The 17,610-nt window shown below is 47.1% G+C and overlaps 5 protein-coding genes across 5 annotated transcripts; 2 read left to right on the forward strand and 3 right to left on the reverse strand.

Moving 5' to 3' along the window:
• Positions 1-190: 190 nt before the first annotated feature.
• Positions 191-5,441, forward strand: UREG_07386 (uncharacterized protein; the record flags this gene model as incomplete). The annotated part of the gene is made up of 7 exons (XM_002582567.1): positions 191-418; positions 467-629; positions 686-3,568; positions 3,683-4,521; positions 4,667-4,697; positions 4,742-4,789; positions 4,813-5,441. The coding sequence occupies 7 exons, from the start codon at positions 191-193 to the stop codon at positions 5,439-5,441; spliced, it is 4,821 nt and encodes a 1,606-aa protein (XP_002582613.1).
• Positions 5,442-7,247: 1,806 nt separating this feature from the next.
• UREG_07387 (uncharacterized protein) lies at positions 7,248-8,340 on the reverse strand (the record flags this gene model as incomplete). Its single annotated transcript, XM_002582568.1, has 3 exons — positions 7,248-7,492; positions 7,892-7,968; positions 8,084-8,340. 3 exons carry the CDS (start codon positions 8,338-8,340, stop codon positions 7,248-7,250), a joined length of 579 nt encoding a protein of 192 aa, XP_002582614.1.
• Positions 8,341-8,714: 374 nt separating this feature from the next.
• On the reverse strand, positions 8,715-10,270 carry UREG_07388 (uncharacterized protein; the record flags this gene model as incomplete). The annotated part of the gene is made up of 8 exons (XM_002582569.1): positions 8,715-8,745; positions 8,810-9,292; positions 9,371-9,511; positions 9,575-9,612; positions 9,856-9,914; positions 9,970-10,055; positions 10,139-10,176; positions 10,232-10,270. The coding sequence occupies 8 exons, from the start codon at positions 10,268-10,270 to the stop codon at positions 8,715-8,717; spliced, it is 915 nt and encodes a 304-aa protein (XP_002582615.1).
• A 2,237-nt stretch (positions 10,271-12,507) lies between these two features.
• UREG_07389 (uncharacterized protein) lies at positions 12,508-13,593 on the reverse strand (the record flags this gene model as incomplete). The annotated part of the gene is made up of 3 exons (XM_002582570.1): positions 12,508-13,087; positions 13,200-13,457; positions 13,535-13,593. The coding sequence occupies 3 exons, from the start codon at positions 13,591-13,593 to the stop codon at positions 12,508-12,510; spliced, it is 897 nt and encodes a 298-aa protein (XP_002582616.1).
• Positions 13,594-15,106: 1,513 nt separating this feature from the next.
• Positions 15,107-15,834, forward strand: UREG_07390 (uncharacterized protein; the record flags this gene model as incomplete). Its single annotated transcript, XM_002582571.1, has 2 exons — positions 15,107-15,303; positions 15,366-15,834. The coding sequence occupies 2 exons, from the start codon at positions 15,107-15,109 to the stop codon at positions 15,832-15,834; spliced, it is 666 nt and encodes a 221-aa protein (XP_002582617.1).
• Positions 15,835-17,610: the final 1,776 nt, after the last annotated feature.

Below are 17,610 nucleotides of genomic sequence, written 5' to 3' on the forward strand. Positions count from 1 at the left end.
CTCTGACTTGGTTGCTAGAAACCCATAATCTTTGTTGCTCATTCAATGGGAGGCCTAGTGGTTAAAAAGGTCCTAGTCCAACTCATTTTTGTCGGGTGTGCAAGTTAGGTAGCTGACCATCTGCCAGGCTTACATTATAGGTAAGTCTGACCGGCGTTATTCTCGCATGATATCAAAATTCCATGCGATCATGTTCCTTTCAACACCACACAGAGGCTCGATTCATGCCCGTGCACTGAATGGCCTCCTTTCCTTTGCGCTGGGATTCTCTCAAAAATCCTACGTGGCCCAACTCGATACGGGCTCCGAAACCCTTGATGACATCAACGACCACTTCCGGACAATTTGTGAGGGTTTACATATCATTTCGCTCTACGAAACTCTTCCAGTCAGCTTTGGTGCCGGCATCAAGAGAATTGTATGTTAAACTGCAGGTTTCGCACCTAGGGGTTGCTAATTGGCATAGATTGTAGGTAAAGGCTCGGGGATTCTTGGCTATCCCACCGAATTTTCAGCTCCGTTGATCGCTGATCATCACTCAATTTGCAAATTCCCCAATCGTCAAGATGCCAACTATAAGATGGTTTTCGAATTGGTGCGCAAGTTGATAGAGCAATTACAATTGACACGTGAGCTGGTTGGTCCCTTTTGTTGGCGATGGGAACTAATTTTATCATCGTGTTAGTTGCTGATTCTTGTCTTGGTATTGATGGGGAGGTGAATCATAGTCGTCTTTTGGGGATCATAGACTTTTCAGATGATCATTTTAGAGTGAATCTTAATGAAGGTGAGCCTGAGCTATGTGACTGGTTTTTTGATCGTGAAAGTTTCACCCAGTGGCTTGAAGATGAAAAAAGATGCAAGATTCTTTGGATCACTGGACTGCCGGGTTCGGGCAAATCTGTCCTTGCAAGCATGGCCATTGATTATCTTCAGAAGAAATACTCTGCGCAAAACTGCCAGTACTATTTTTTCACTGCATTTCAGCCAGAAAATAACAATCCTGCATACTTTGCGCGTGCACTCCTTCTCCAGCTCATGCTGTCTCACCCGAAAGTTGAGGAGGCAATCATGCAGTTGAATAATCAAACGGGGCTCGATTTCAAAAGCGAAACATTCGAACATCTTTGGAACTTTGTGTTCTGCCGCCTTTTCACAATCGAATTTGAGGGACCTCTATACTGGGTGATCGACGGTATCGAGGGGCAAGAATTATCAGTACCGTTGCTTGATGTGTTCGCAAAGATGCAGCCGGGTAAGGTTACAATCAAAGTTTTGATTTTCAGCAGGGTCAACGCGCCCCTTCGAAGTGGTTGCAACCCTGTTATCAACGATAGGATCTCGGTAACCGAGACAGCAAAGAACATCCGAACTTTTGTGCAGAAAATGATACCTCTCAGCACTGCAACCGAGCAAATTGTGACAGGGGCGGAGGGCTCTTTCCTTTGGGCCGGGCTGGCTGTTGAGTTGCTGCTCGGTCGCGAGTCCCCCGAAGTTGGACTCACTGACATGATGCTGGAATCTATTTTCAGGGACATGGTGCCGAAATACAACTTTATGCTGGCGCGTCTGAAAGCAATGCCGAAAGATTGCCAAGATTTAGCAATTCGAGTTCTATCATGGGCAACTCTTTCCGCTCGCCCATTGAAATTGGTGGAACTAGAAGAGGCGATTGAATATGAACTTGAGGGGAGAGGACCCGTTAAAGAAAATGCCACACGACTAGAAGAGGCGATTGAATATGACCTTGAGGGGAGAGGACCCGTTAAAGAAAATGTCACGGAAGTCTGCGGCCATTTTATCCGGATCGAGAAAGGAATCGTAAGCCTTGTTCATAGCAATGTGCGCGAGTATCTGCTCACCCGCCCGTACGAACCTCATCCATTTCTGGATTTCCAAGTAGCTCATGAATATCAAGCTACGATTTGTCTCCGCTACCTTTGCAATGATAAATGGCAGGATACCCCCTTTACTACTTCTTGGAACAGAGCCAAGAAAGAGGAAAAGCAAGTTTCGCTCGGCAAATCGCATCATTTTCTCGATTATGCTTGGGTCAATTGGGTATTTCACGTCAGTAACTGCAAGAAAAACTCGCCTAAACTCTTACGTCTTCTTGAACGCTTTTTCAGCAAGTTTATTTTATCATGGATCGGTGCTGCCGCATATTCTTCCAACTTGCGAGTTGTGATAGACGGTATGAAATCCCTTGAAGATTATGTCAATAAATCTCGCCTGGTTGTGCCGATAAGGAAGACTTCAACCGCGGAGGAGTTTCCCGAAGAGGGCTTTCATTTCCTTGAAAGATGCATCCACGATGTGCGCAGACTCGTAGCCAAGTTTGGACCAAGTCTCGTCCGGCACCCATTCATAATAGACACCCGCCTACGGCCGCTACTACCGCGCGGTTCCCCTCTCTATAGTCCAAACAAACCGGGAAGTATTTCGCTGACTGTTAAAGGGCGAATCCAAGAGAGATTCGATGAAAGCTTTGCACAATTAACCATTGAAGAAGAGGAATTCATTTCCAGAGTTATTTGCTTTGGCGAGTATTTTCTTACGCTTTTGCCGCGTAAGGGAACGATAATCATCTGGCATGCGGAGACTTTCGACGAGTTCCAACGATTCTCCCATCATGAGCCGGTCAATTTAGTCAGTGTTGACGCTACAGGCGCTCTGGCGGTGTCAGCGGGAGACGTTACGATTCGTATTTGGGACATTCTCACTGGCGCTCAGGTTTCGTGTTTTGCAAAGGAGCCTTTTGCAACTGTGGTAGATCTCGGTTTCGAAGGCGATGAAACGGTCTATTTTATATACGATTATTGCGCAATCTTGACATACAACTTCCGCGATAAGAGCGTTACGTCTAATCATATTCTAAGAACCGGTAAAAAGGTGAAGAATCATGCCTCCCTAAAAGCGATAGAAATGAACGTGAGAACCAAAGAGATTGCAGCTGCATTCAACGACGGCACTATCATCGTCTGGGCCCCCCAAGAGGGAATTTATCGACAACGCTCTCTCCATGTTCCCGGACAAGAGAGCAAGGAACAGATTGATGCTCCCGAAATTCTGCGCTGGCGGCCCGGCTCAGATGCAATATTATTCTCAGACCTAGAGGAGTTGTACATTCTTCACCTTGACACAACCATCGTACGCTGGGGCCTGGGGATGTGTTACAATGTTCTGTATCGGAACACAGGTGCGCGTGAGATGGTGTTTAACACTGCCGGAACTCTCCTTTTAACTAGTGATAGTTTTGGGACTTTGAACGTATGGGCGATGCCGGATTTTGAACTCGTCTACAGATTGCAGAGGGAGGAATTTGTGAGAGACCTCGCTTTTAGTCCCGATGACCAACGAATTTACGGTGTCCGAGACTCCAATTGCTTCGTTTGGTACCCCAACGAGCTTATTCAATTTTCGAAACGAGATTCAGTGAAAGAGTTGATGCCATCCGGGTTTAACCGAGGCATTGTTGACATTACATCTCCCAGGACTCGAGTCCCCCATATAACGTGTCTTGCTTGCGATCGCTTCAATAAATTCTTTTGCTGCGGGAGAGACAATGGTATGGTCTCTGTTCACGAGATTGAAAACGGAAGAATGATCCAACGGCTGTGGAGCCACGCATCAACTACGCAAATAGTTATGTTGGAGTGGTCCTCATCCCGCACGCTTCTAGCTTCGGTCGATGACAGTGCTAGAGTCATATTAAAGCGACTCGGGGTCAAGGAGGATGGAAGCTGGGTAACGAAGACAGTTCTCAACATTCGAATTACAGAAATGGCTGAACAGCTAACCTTTGATCCCGACGAGGATTATCTTCTCGTGAGCACGGAGACCAATGACCGAGTCTGGGATCTCAAATCAAAGAAAGAACGTTATAGAGTCAATCGAGGTTCGCGCTCGGTTACAAAATGGGTCCAGCATCCTAGCAACAAGAAGCATCTTCTTCGGATCGATTCTGCTGGTCTGCATATTCATGAATGGCCAACCTTGCGGCATCTCGTGACGAAATCAACTCCATTTACTGAAAGATATTCCTTTCAGGAGGGAGTTGATATTACAAAGGGCAGAAGCCGCATTTCACGGTGGTTTATAGATGGCTTGGCTGAAGATCAGCTGAGTCTGCAGTCGCTGACCGTGTCCATTAATAAGCTTTACATTGTTTATGAATTGCCAGATGAATTGACCCGAGAAATTATGAATTCAGACAAGCAAAAGCCGAGTTTCGGTGTTATACACACGTCAGGACTCGGGAGCGCCGAAAAGGGGCCCTTTGCGCACCGACTTCTCACGGATTCAACGGGCGTCGTCAAGCGGTTTCTTGGGTTCTTCTATGACAGAATCGTATTTATCGACCGTGACAATTGGATATGCACTCGCACAATCAACCAGACTCTCGATGGTGTATTCATCGAGCGCTTCTTTTACATTCCGAACGATTGGATCACCGCGTTTAATTTGACAGTGCTCACTATAAGTTCGCATGGGACATTGCTGATACCCCTGAACGGAGAGGTGATTATCATGGAATATCTTTCAGAACCCAAACGGCTTTTACCTAAGAATTCAAATAAAAGTCAAGAATAGCGAGTTGATTTGGTTTGTACGGAAGTGCCGCTCCTGTGCCTGCACCTCTGCACAGCCGTTTACTAACCACTAGTTATATTCAGCCAATAAGCGCAACATTGTCAGTGAGGCGTCGATGCTGGTGATCCCGACCAATTGGCTAACATAGCTCGTTATCCTGACGGCTTTGTTATTCTGAACGAGCAGAATAATTATAGTAAGCTACTTTTCTAACGAGAGCTACACTCTATAATGTTACAATTGTCGGGATAACTACACAACGTGTTTTCTTTAACTACAATTTAAAGGGTGACCCAACCATGAGTCCAGAAGGCCTTCAACAACAGGATGCGCCTGATTCAGCCCTTGCAGCAGATTATTCGGTGCGGGGATTACGCTTACAATTGTTTATCTTGGGTATGTTTTGGCAAAAATTCTCTTCAGCGAGATCGAATCTCAAGTCGCATGCCTTAGGGGTATTTCGAGCCACGGAAGCCATCGCATGGACAAGCATATTCCCATACGTCTACTTTATGATTGAATCATTTGCGGAGGTCAAACAGGCCGGTATACCTGTCTACGCTGGTTTACTCATCACCGTCTTTACATTTTGTGAATTTATCAGTGGGATAATATGGGCGAGGATCAGTGATCGAATCGGAAGGAAAGCTACTTTGGTCATTGGTACTTTCTGCGGTATATTCGCAACTGTGTCGTTTGGACTGTCGCGGTCGATGACTGCGGCGGTGCTATCACGGGCACTAGGAGGGCTGGCCAACCCCAATGTGGGCGTTGTGCAAACATGTATCGGCGAATTAGTTAGGGAAAGAAAGCAACAAGGTATTTCCATGCACGACTTCCCACTCTAACCTGTCGGAATAGCAATTGCGATTTGCTAGCTAATTCCCCTGCAGCCAAAGCCTTTTCTATGGTCCCGTTTCTTCGCGGACTTGGGTAAGCCTTGGTTACCCTCGATATAATGGCCTGGCTTTAATTATAGGCTTCGCTAGAGCTTTACTCGGCCCACCATTGGGAGGCTGGTTGGCTGATCCAGTGAAATTATATCCCGGATTGTTCCTCGAAGGCTCCGTTTGGAAGACTTTTCCATACTTGCTTCCGAACATAGTTGTTGCAACGCTTTCGTTTTGCAGTGTGATCCTAGGGATATTGTTCCTTCGGGAAACACACCCACGGTTAGCAGAAGTCTCAGGTGTTGGGATTCGCGCGTTCGAAGTGTTAAGGCAAATCTGGAGAAGAAAAGCAATGAATCTACGGGGTACAAATTATATTCAATTGAGAGCAATTGGTGATGGCAGCCTTGATTTTGGAACGGAAACCGAGGCAAGACCTGTAGCCGTTGGCTACCACGAGCAAGAACCAACACATCCAGACCCAGTGAGTACGAGCTGTCATGAATTCGAACGTCCAGCTGTACCTGTAACCACGGCTTTTACGCCACAGGTTATACTGCAAATGGTTTCTGTTTGCCTACTGGCGTTCCACAAGGTATCGTCAGATATCATAATGCCCATGTTTCTTTCCCTTCCCTCCGAGGAGAGTGGATTTCCTGGAAGATTTCATTCCAGGAGCATATTACGATCCCATGGCGGTTTTGGTCTTAATGCTCAGAAGATTGGAATCATTCTCTTGACTCAAGCTGGAGTAGCTATTGCTGCACAGGTAACATTGACACCTTATATCATTGATCGGTTTGGAGCGCTCAAAACCTTCCGATGGGTTCTCTGCATTTTCCCTATCTCATATATAGCCACGCCATTCTATGCTCAGCTAAAATGGCCCTTTTCAATATCGGCATTATTGCTTGACTTGTGGCTTAAAGTGTTTCTCTCATCGACAGGTTATGTGTGTTCCGCAATTCTGTAAGTGCATACAGGTATCATAGTGCTTTTTTAGTAGCCACTGTTGATTGACCGTCACTGCATAATTACAAACACCGCACCGGCGAAGACTTTCCTCGCGAGGATCAATGGCGCCGCTGCTTCGTTCAGTTGTCTTGCCCGATCGATCGGGCCATTGATCTCCGGGCAGCTTTTTAAATGGGGAATACAAGTGGGATTTAGTGGTATTGCATTTTGGGCTTTGGGCTTCGTCGCCTTTCTGGGTGCTTTGGAGTCGATTTTTCTCCTAGATCATGCGTGATCACGGGTTGCCGATGTCGGGCAGGGTATATGCGGCAACTTCCGCTTCCGATGTTGAAAACTTCTTCCTTTCTCTTCGCCTGTTCTTCACGCTATTCTAATGATATCTATGCGACAACGAATATATGAGCCTTTGACTTGCGCCCACAGGGATCAAAGAAGCTGACATGAGGTGTAACTTCATGTGTTCAAATTGAATCAGGGTTCTTCGACTTCTTCATTGAAGTTATCGAAGCCGAGATACTCTCTTGTCTCTAGATTTCGTATGGCTTTCTCCCCGTTTGGACCCATGAGCTGACCAAGCACCGCGTGATCTTCATCACTCAGCTCTACGAGACAATCGAGATTCTCTGATATCCTTGATATACTGTTACTTTTTGGAATAACGGATACACCTAGCATGATCAAGTGAGCTAGGATGATTTGAGCGGGAGTCCGAAAATACTTTTCCGCCATGGCTTTAATCTACACCCGTGGACATGACGGTCAGTCCCATTTACCGGGAAAATATTGGAGTCAGGAGGGTAAATGTCTCACAGTTGGGTCTTCAAGCGGACCGGGGCCTTTTCTTCCAATCAAGTAGGGCACAGGCGCGCAGCCCAACGGCCCATATGCAGTGACGTGAATGTCATGCTCCTGGCAAAACCGTAGGAGTTGCTTCTGGGGGAAGTATGGGTTAAGCTCAACTTGATTGACGACCGGATGGATACGGCAGACGCTCAGGAGACGCTTTAGTTTGGGCGACGAGAAGTTCGATACCCCTAGGATAGGCTTCAGCTCATGACTACTTTTCGTTGCCGTTCAAACCACTTCCACTTCCACGTCCTCACCTATCAATTTTGCTTTTCCCTGGTCAACTAACTTCTCCATCGCTTTCCAGGTTACATCGAATGCTTTTGAAAGCTCAATATCAACAACGGGCTACCAGTGTTAGCTTAAACTCACTTGTACGACGTTGTTAGTTGGTCTCCTACCTTTCCATCTGGCTTTCTCATGGTGGAATAATTCTCCCCCTTAGTGTACGCGTATGGAACTATGGCCTTTAGCTCTTCTCCATCGAAGGGGTCCTGGAGGTTAACAAACAGTGCATGAGGTATAGATCAACTATTCAGATATCATCAGTAATCGAACGACCCATCAATCATCAACAGCCTCCTTACCATAATCAAGCCCCAGATTCTTCAAACTCATATCCATTCCAACCTCGACATCCTCGGGCGCATGGAAGCAATTGTGCCTATATCGATACGCCAAACACCCCAGCAAAAAAGAGTCACCATACACATCCCAAAAAAGATTTTATATATTTCGCGGGGAATTGATTTTTTTTTTTTTGGCAGCCCATCGCCTACAATTTGGTCACCACAAAGAGCTCCTCCCTGGGAACGCCGCTTTCTCTAATCGCGGCTCCGATGTCTCTCTCAACTGCACCCCAGCCATACGCCAGGGCGGCGTCGATGTGTTTATATCCTAGCTTCAACGCATGGAGCACGGAGGCCTTGACGGAGCCTTCTGGGTAGACGCTGGGGTCTACCTGGAAGGTTCCCAGGCCGCGAGAGGGGATGCGGATGGAGGTGTTTTTGAGCGGGAAGGAGGTGGCGACGGGCATGATTAGCAGATGAATAGGTTTGTTTTAACAGATAGAGAGTGATGGAATGGGATTTGATGTAGAGAAATGGGTGTCTTTTTGTGCATTTGGGATCTGAGAAGCGATGAGGGGTAGCTTGCTAGCTGCATGAACATCCCACTTGACTTGTCGCTTGCTGAAGGCATACAGGGACACGTTCAGGGTGATGGTCTTACTATAATTACATCGAGTTTGCCCATACTCAATGCAACGGATGGTTACGACGTCAGAACAGGAATACCCTTCAGCTACAAAAACCAAAACAGGAAATAAATATAAAAATTCACTTTCATTTCCGCTAAAGAACATCCCACAGATATCTTCTCTCGTTATTTCGTCGTACATGCTTAGAATGCCTATTCAGGTCGTTGACCATAGCAGACGTAACTGCGACAAGAGGTCCAAGATTAATATGAATCATGGTAGAGACAAAAGAATCATGGGGACATACAAATTGAAGACGGGATGGATTCTCCGGTTCCGGAAATCCATGCGCACGTTAGCGACCATGATCCGGACCTCTTCGGGTTTCCATTGCCCAAGCCGAGTCAGTACGGCCATGGCCATGCCTTCCAGGCCTTCTTCGGCTTGGTGAAGGTGGCTTGCACCAAGGGTTTTCTGTGCGTATTCAGAATTAGCACCTTTTTGACTTTCTTTGACGGGAAAATTGAGGATTCGTACATATCCCTTGTCCTTCGGCCACGTCCCTAGAGGAATAGAATATTTTCTGATATGGAACTTGTTAAAGCCGGCGTCTGCATACCATTGCTCCATCTTGTCTGGCTCAAAACGAGTATAGTACCCTCCTTTGGCAAAACCATCTAACACTATCTGATTAAACTGGTCCAAAGATGTGCCGTTTGTGGAGCCATCGAAAGACTGCACCCTAGTATCCCAGCCATGACATTCAAACCAGCCACCAGGTTTCAAAGCCCTGCTATCATGTTAGAAACCCTAATAAGCCTAGTGGAGCATTGAAATTCAGAGGAGGTAACACTTAGGGTTGCGGTACCTATAAGCCTGGCTGACAAGTCTCGGCATGTTTTTGATAGACAGCTCAACAGATCTAGCATGAATAAAATCGAATGGAGAATTTTCGTACACCCAATCGGCTTCAACATCGTCGACTATAAACTTCACGTTCGGAGGGACGCTAGCAAATCATTAGAGCCCCAGAGTTAGACATGGGACGGGAGAAGCATTGGAGTAGACTTACAATGAAGGTTGAATTGGGCTAAGGTCATTCCCAAGCACCTGAATCTGTATTTAGTAACTCGTCCTGGATCACCATAATCGATTGAAATGCAAAATACCTCAGCCGAAGGGAAAAGATCGGCTGCCTTGAAATGTTAGCAAGACGTTCGTACATAACGCTCAGATTGTCCGCAAACCAAAGTCTATGGCCCAGCGGCCTGTTCCAGTACAAAGATCAAGCACTCTGGATGGGGCGTCTCCAATGGGTGCAGAGTAGAGCTTCCCATCAAGAATTTCGTATACCATCCTATGCAAATGGTCGAGACGGTTGTTCTCCCTTTCGTCGTTGGGGATGAGATAGCCTGAAAATAGCTAAGAGTCCATCCAACAGAAGGCCGTTTGAGAATTGAGCCTTACGTCCTTCGCAAAAGGCATGATAACGCCTGCCATTTTCTTCGGGGAAGTTGGTGACGCTCTTAGTTACTGAAGCCGTGTAGGAGGACCTGGTCGTAGGGAGACGTGTAAGCATTGCAATTAGGCTCAAGTGTGTGGTATAAACCGCCGAAGGGAGGGCAAGACTGCTAACAGTTGATCATCGTAGTAAAATCCGTCAGCATCATCGATCTAAAAGGCCTGGTTAGACGTTTTCTGCGGAAACAGCTGTGAAGAGACGGTATACTTCGGAGTCGACCTCTAGTCTCTGCTCTGCGACAGACATTGTTACGCAGTTCGCCAAATCTCCTATAAAGCCCAGGTTCAAAGTTCCGTTCGGGAAGTCTGGTAATAGTCAAACTACAAGAATGAGAGACGATCGGGATATCCGAACCAGCTGGGATCAGGGCTATAATTGGCGCCGATATTAAAGCTGAGATAGTTGGCTTCAACGACGAACAAAGGCATTCTTTTCATATCGAATAGGGACTAGCTTCGGCAGGGTTTCCTGGCACAACAGAATCCATTGTTTAACTGTGATGCACATTGCCCGAAGCTGCAAGGCCGGGCTGAATTTTGGGTAACGAGTTAACGAATGAGCTTGGACAGCGAGCCCGAATATGCAGTTTGCGCGCTCTGAGCAACAGGCCAAGCAGCTTCTCTGTGCAACGACCGCTCAACTCGGTCCACGGGTTGGCATATACATTTTCATCGCATGGCTAGGGCGCAAGCCAGTTTTCCTTTTTCTGGCCGTCGCTTGAAGCGCGCGAAACCCATGTCCCACATAACTAACTACTTGGAGATTGGCCACGTAGTTGATCTTTCAGCGAGCTGAGGATGGATAACCGCAGTGCTTGCTATCCTCGTTCATTTTGTTAGCGTGGGCTGAGAACGGCGATACTATCGTTGACAGAAAAGTACGGCATTTCAGGAGAGAGAAATCTGATGCCGTGGCTAGGTCCATCTCCACCATCCACTGACAATATGGAATGCCTCGTATCCATACCAATTCAATAACTATGCCATCTGCTCTACGTTCGTCTTGCCAACAAACAACCGTCAGCAAAGCTAGCAACGTCCAAATAAGCTTATTTCAGTGTGGAGTTGCGGACCAGAAGTCGTCTTCACCGTGAAGTCAAAGTTACCGCGTTAACTAACGAGGTGTTGCTGCTAGGAGGGCCATACAATCAGATCTAGCGGCAACAACCTCTATACGGAGTATCTCATTAACCCTGGCGATTCAACTAACTTTCGATTTGATCCTCTGGCCGTGCATGCTAGTGGGCCATGTCTTTCGTGAGGTGTGTGCATCAAAGCAAGCAGCTAAGAGCAATGTCGGCATTGTGCCACCAGGTATGGCAAGGTGTTGCAGCTATTCCTGCTAAGGTCGATAAGTATCGCGTCACCAATGGGCGCAGAGCAGTTGCAGGTACCTGGTTCACTGAAGCCGGAGACGGAGCAACACAAGGTAACTCTCTCATTGACTTTCGCGGGTGGCGACCTTGGTGGACTTATGACATCAACATATACTCAATCTGGTTGCGAGAGATTCGACCATGATTGATCTTCAAAACTCCCTACTGTTTAGCTGCCAACTTGAAATATAAACCAAGGACACTTGATCTGACTGAGACTCGCAAAACTGTCGAATAATTTCATTTATTACTTGTTGCCATCTAGAGCTCTTATTTCATCTTCGCGTCACATTGACTACCCTAGCTAGAGAGGGCCGCGATGAATCGAGGACCAAAACTGATGTTACCCGTGAGGCGGGCTTGCGCCGGTGTTCCGTTCAGAATCCGACACCGGCCGTTGCCAACGTTATCCATGAATACAAATAGATTCGCGCATTCCGAGACATCAAACAAACAAGGTGCGCAAATATCCCAGTTGAAGCCAGTGTGCTTCACATGTTCTTTGGGGAAAACCCAGCCATCTAACGAGCGCGTCTAGAATCGCATTCGCACCCCAAAGCCGAACGTGAACCACATTGCACAGAAGCCGACTCTTTCGCCAAAGAATTCGACGAGCGCATTCCCTCCAACAAAGCTCGACCTACTCTTGCCGACTCATATCAGCATAGCGGAATTGATGCCAAACATCCCAAGAGGCCATCCAAAGATGAATTGAGCCCCGACGACGCCCAGAAGATGCACTCACAGGAGGAAGATGTCAAAAGGCACAATGAGGACATCGAGCGTCGGTATGATAGGGCTATTAGCCAGGTTTCTGATAAAGGGGAAGTTGGGACGCTGGATACGGAAGTGGAGGGCCAGGGGCATATCAAAGGGGAATAATGGAGTTCAGTGTTGTTAACGTTTGTGGGATACAAACGTATAGGAGGGTCCTCAAGAATAGCAAATTGAGAATTGGGCATTTGCATGCCAATGTGCTGTATTGAATCGAAGCCTAAGAAAATGATACCCAAAATTGTTCTGATATTCTAGTCCTATGCAAATTCAGATCGTCTCTTAACGCCGCCGCTCCATGTACAGATACAAGCATAACAAGAAAATTGACATCTCATGGTGTTCGGAGCAATGGAGTTTGTTCAGAGACTCGATCATAAGCATCTTCTTCGAAACTGGGTTCAGAGCGATTCTCATACGGTGGCGGTGCGGTGATACCTTCCGGATGAACATTGTCCTCAACCTTTTGGGGGTTGAGGTATTCGAAATAGATACCCATTGTCAGCAGCGTCCCTTGCAAAAGCGCTGTGACCACGTATACCCCCCATGTACTCCACCCTTCTGTTCCCAAGCGGGTCGCAAGGGAAGCTGCCCAAACAAGGCTTCCAGGGGTCTGAATACACATCATTGGGATGCTCAAGCTTCCCACCCGACGCAACATAAAGGTAGTATATATCTGAGGGAAATATTGTATCGATGACAAAATTGTTGCCATGATACCAAAGATGTTGGCCCAGAGCTGGCGGGAAGATGGGTAAGCAAGGCCTATTGTAAAGCTCAAGATAACAAGCGCAACAGCATGGATGATACACGCGGCGGCTACGAGGAGAGCCGTACGAAAAGATGGAGCTTCATCATGTTTCGAAGTCGGCGAGGTATCGGGGCGAGAGAAAAAGATAACGAAAAGCGCAAGGCTAAGAAGATATGGTTTAGATTAGTCCTGTCCAGGTGAAACATATGATATGTGGCTTTATATTCGCACTAAAGAGATCCAGTTTGTGACCAAAGAAGCTCTTAGTCCCTTACATGATAGCGAAGCATGTCGCCTGTGCGCCGACCTGTAAGATCCCTAGGAGTCCTGCGAAACAAGAAAATCCACTGATCTCCTTGCAGCACGCAATATCCTCAGCGCTTCGAGGGAGAAGAAGGATGTTTGCAAATCCTGAATTGCCCGAAGTAGTGCCTAGTAGCACGAAATATGGGGAAATGCCGAACGAAGATCGACGAGAGATAATTCGATGATGCTGCGGAACATAGGAGAGCAGAATTCCCAGTAGGATTAGTCTAGAACGGGAGACATTAGAAAGTGATTCAAATCCAAGCTATTCTAGTTCTTAAAAGGGCCACCATAATATGCTCACATTGAAAGGCTGAAATTGACAAGGCTCGGAGAGGATAGCTCCTTGCAGTGTGGATCCATTGTGTACAGCTTGTAGCCCAGGAAGCGTCTACTAGACAGTATATGAGATATTCCATCAAAAGGATCCCGTTGTCTCAACCGCTGTTGAGGTTGATGCCCGTTGGGCTTCATGTGACGTGAGCTTGAAATAGGGTTGGCTGACTAAATTACGCCTTTCCTACTCCGGTCTAGCCTTCCCCAGAAGCAAACATTGGTGCAAACAGGCTGCCATACGTCACTCAACGTCATAGCTCATTCCTCTATCAAACAGCTTTCCCTGCTTCGAGTTGGCCTGGCCCAAGTTCTACAGGCCTTGATATCAATTGAATCCTCTCTTTCATATATCTAGGGCTTTCCTGGAGCTACTGGCCTTTGAATGGTACTTCTTACAGCTACGGTGCCGTTGCTACTCTTTCCATCACTTTTCACATTGTTCATTCCGTGGAACAGCATATAAATTAAGTGGGGAATAATCCTTTAGCATGAAGTTGTTTACAACGGGCTTGGTCCTAGCCCTAGCAGTCACTGAGGCTGTAGGATCAAGCAGCTGGTTTAGCAAAGCTGGTAAGTCTTGCAGGGTTTCGAACTGATGCCCTTTTCCCAACGGGCTTAGTCATGTTATTAGATAGAAATCTAAATCTTTGCAGTCTATAACAAGTGGCATGAAACTGAATTGGAGCGCTGGCTGGCTGATCATGGTAAGTCTGCATTCGGCACCCCGAGGCAACAAGGCTCTGAGCTAATTGACTCGAATTAGACATTCCCCATACCACTCCTTCTGACCGCAAGGACCTTGAAAGCCTGGTCAAGTCCAATTGGGAAACTTACGTTCAGGCCCCCATAACTCATACTGCAGATGCAGTCGGCGATTCTTATGCACATGCCAAGGATTGGATTTTTGATTCGTACGTGCTTCCAGATGAAGGCAAGAATGCGAAAAGGTGCTGATAAGGAGCAGGTGGAGTGATTCGCATTTGAAGGCGTTCCTGGACAGACATGGAGTTCCGAGCCCTCAGCCAAAAAAGCGGGACACCTTGTTGTCCACCGTTCGAGAAAATTACGAATCGGTGGCCCAGAAACTTGGCCAGACAACATTTTATCCGGGCAACTGGCTTTATGAACAATGGTCAGAATCAGATTTAAAAGAATATCTTGACAGTCACGGGGTATACCGTCCCTCAGCCAACGACTCGCGATAAGCTGATTGCTGCTGTTCGACGGAACTCGAGACGCGCGAGTATTGAATCCCAAAAGGCCGCGGCAGCTGCCTCTTCGTCAGCAGCCGCTGCTCAGGAGAGCCTGACTGAAGCTTTGTTCAACGCATGGTCCGAATCAGATTTTAAGAAGTTCTTCGATGAACACGGCATAAAGGTCCCACAAGGCTCTCGACGCAATGAATTGGTGGCGTTGGCACGCAAGCATCGCAGGTCTCTTGTTGAAGAACCAACATCCTCGATCAGCTCAGCATACGGCGCCGCGACTTCAAAGGCAGGAAACGAATTCGCACGGGCAACGGAGGACGCGCAAGCGAAAGATGGATGACATGTTTAATGCTGCCATTGAGAAGTGGTCTGATACACGACTCAAAGCTTTTCTCGATGCCCGCGGTGTACCTGTTCCTCAAGGGTCAAAGCGCAATGAGCTTCTGGCCAAGGTGCGACTGCACAGACATAAAGCATCCACTGGATATTCAGCTTGGACCTTCGACACCTGGACTAAAGAGAATCTCGGGTAAGCCGCCTTTATCGGTAGTAATGACTTATGAATGCTTCTTGCTAACGGTAATGTTGCAGAAAATACTTATCTTCTCAACACCAAAAGGCTATGGAAAAGCTTAGTAGCAACCGAGATGAACTCCTGAAGCAAGCCCAAGACGCATATGCCAGTGCTTCCAAGACCGGCGGCAGTAACTACGCTTCAGTGACGTCTTATATGGCTTCCGCTACCGGGGCAGCCAAGGACATGACCTTCAACACCTGGTCAAAGGACGATCTCCGGAGATACTTGGAATCCTACGGACTCAAAACTAAGCGTGACGCTGAGATTGACGAACTGCGCGAGCAAGCGAGGCAGAATGCGAACTACTTCATGTATGGCACACTCAAGCAGGAAGCGGGTATTTTCGATCGAGCCTGGAGTGCTGGCCAGTGGGTTTGGGACCAACTAAAGATTGGCGCTTTGAGTGGAAGAGCCCAGGGACAGAAGGCTGCCGATTCTGCAAAGGATAAGGCAGCCGGCGCCAGGCAGAAGGTTGACTTGTAAATGGGTGGATGTGACTGATGGGAGTGGCGTCGGTACGGATCGTATAAATGGGAATACGACTTTTTTTCATTCTCCGGTTTTGTGTCAAGTTTTTCTCTGCATTTTGTCTCTTTATAATTTTTCTATGTTTTGACACAAATGGTGACTCGTTAACTATTATTTGCCTCGGAATTGCGGATTTTGGTAGGCTAGGAACGGGTCCGCTTCGTCGCTGGGTGTTGCGTTATTCCACATGCTTGTCTTCCTGTTTAGTTATGATAATTCATCTCGCAGCCGATGTTCGGATGTGTTATAAAAAGAAAATTGCTCTTGAACTTCCCTCCTACGGAGTTACTACTCATTAGTTAGTTAGTTGATGCAACTTGACTCACCGTGCCGTGACTCCGCCACCTGGAGGCTTCAGGGATCCCAACCTAACAAGTTATCCACACCACCCTCCTCCCCCCGCCGTCATACAGGATCGAGGAACAGCCACACGTCCAATCACGGCAGTCTATCCCCGCGAAACACAAACACTTGTGCTGCATCACCCTGTTTCAAAACATAAACTGTGGCAAAGAAAATGCGGAAGAGGGCACCCCCTGGTTGGCTGGCACCCATGTTCATCGATGTCCTTGAGGATGGCGGGAGTTTTGACGATGATTTCTCGGAAAGCAGAGTTTTGTGCTGCCCCGGGACACATAATAATAGAGAGTATTAATGCGATGGAGCTTTCAAGTGGCCTGATGTTGGTAAAGGACCCCCGTATAATTGTTCTGGGACTGTCTTACACTGGGCAATTGAGCATTATTGGAGCAACTGAGACTCTTGAAGAGACAAGACTAATAGGTTATTAAAATAGACCAATTCGTGGAAACAGTTTTCGTTATTGAAAAGTGGTATCTTGCTGACAGGAAACCTGCACACAAACAGACTAGCCGTATTTTCATATTCCTCTTTTGGTAGATTAACACGACAGGAGGGAAAGGCTATATACTAGAAGGAATTAGATAGAACCTGCAGCCACAGCGAGTGACAGAAGGAAACTGTAAAAAGTTCCTCGCAAGATTCAAGGGTTGGAGTACATCGGGGATATAGAATATATATGGGCTGGCCCATGAAATATACAGGAACTCGGGGTCTGGGGTTGGGAGGTTTGTCGTGATAAAGGGGAACCAACGCTTGAAGGAACCGGGAAAAGAGAAGAGAATCGACGAGGCGTAGGGTAGGTTTATCGGGGATGTGTACGAGAAACACAGAGATATGTCACTCTGGACAATTTTAAAGACAGGACAAGTATATTCCCCCCGATCCCATGAATGCGAGAAACACAAAACCATAAGGAGGTTTGAAAGGAAACCGTATAAACAATCAGGCGGTGGTATAATGCTATCCAGAATGGGAAGCGACGGGGAGATTCGGAGTCACTAATCCGTAACGTTTGCCGAGTCGATCAATGAGATATGAAATCATGGTAAAGCGCAAAAATGTACACGAAAACCGTTTACTCCGAACAAATGAACCTGGAATCCCGAGACGCACTGAAGAAACGCCCAATTGCTCTGCATTTAGGCAAGAGAGATATCGAGACTCAATCGTAAAAGTACTGACAAAAGCAACCTATGTCGTGAAAGTCGCCCCGTTCTACTAACTTCTTGTCGCCATTCGCTGTCGAGCCCATATCTGTGGAGGTATATATCTCGTCAATGGGTACTTGATCTGGCGATAGTCGGTTCACGTTCCCGTTGTCCAAGACTTGCATCTGTTCACAGTAAGGCTGTTGACCATGAGCGCTGA

Source organism: Uncinocarpus reesii, genomic scaffold (assembly GCF_000003515.1).
Source record: "Uncinocarpus reesii 1704 scaffold_5 genomic scaffold, whole genome shotgun sequence".
Lineage (NCBI taxonomy): Eukaryota > Fungi > Ascomycota > Eurotiomycetes > Onygenales > Onygenaceae > Uncinocarpus > Uncinocarpus reesii.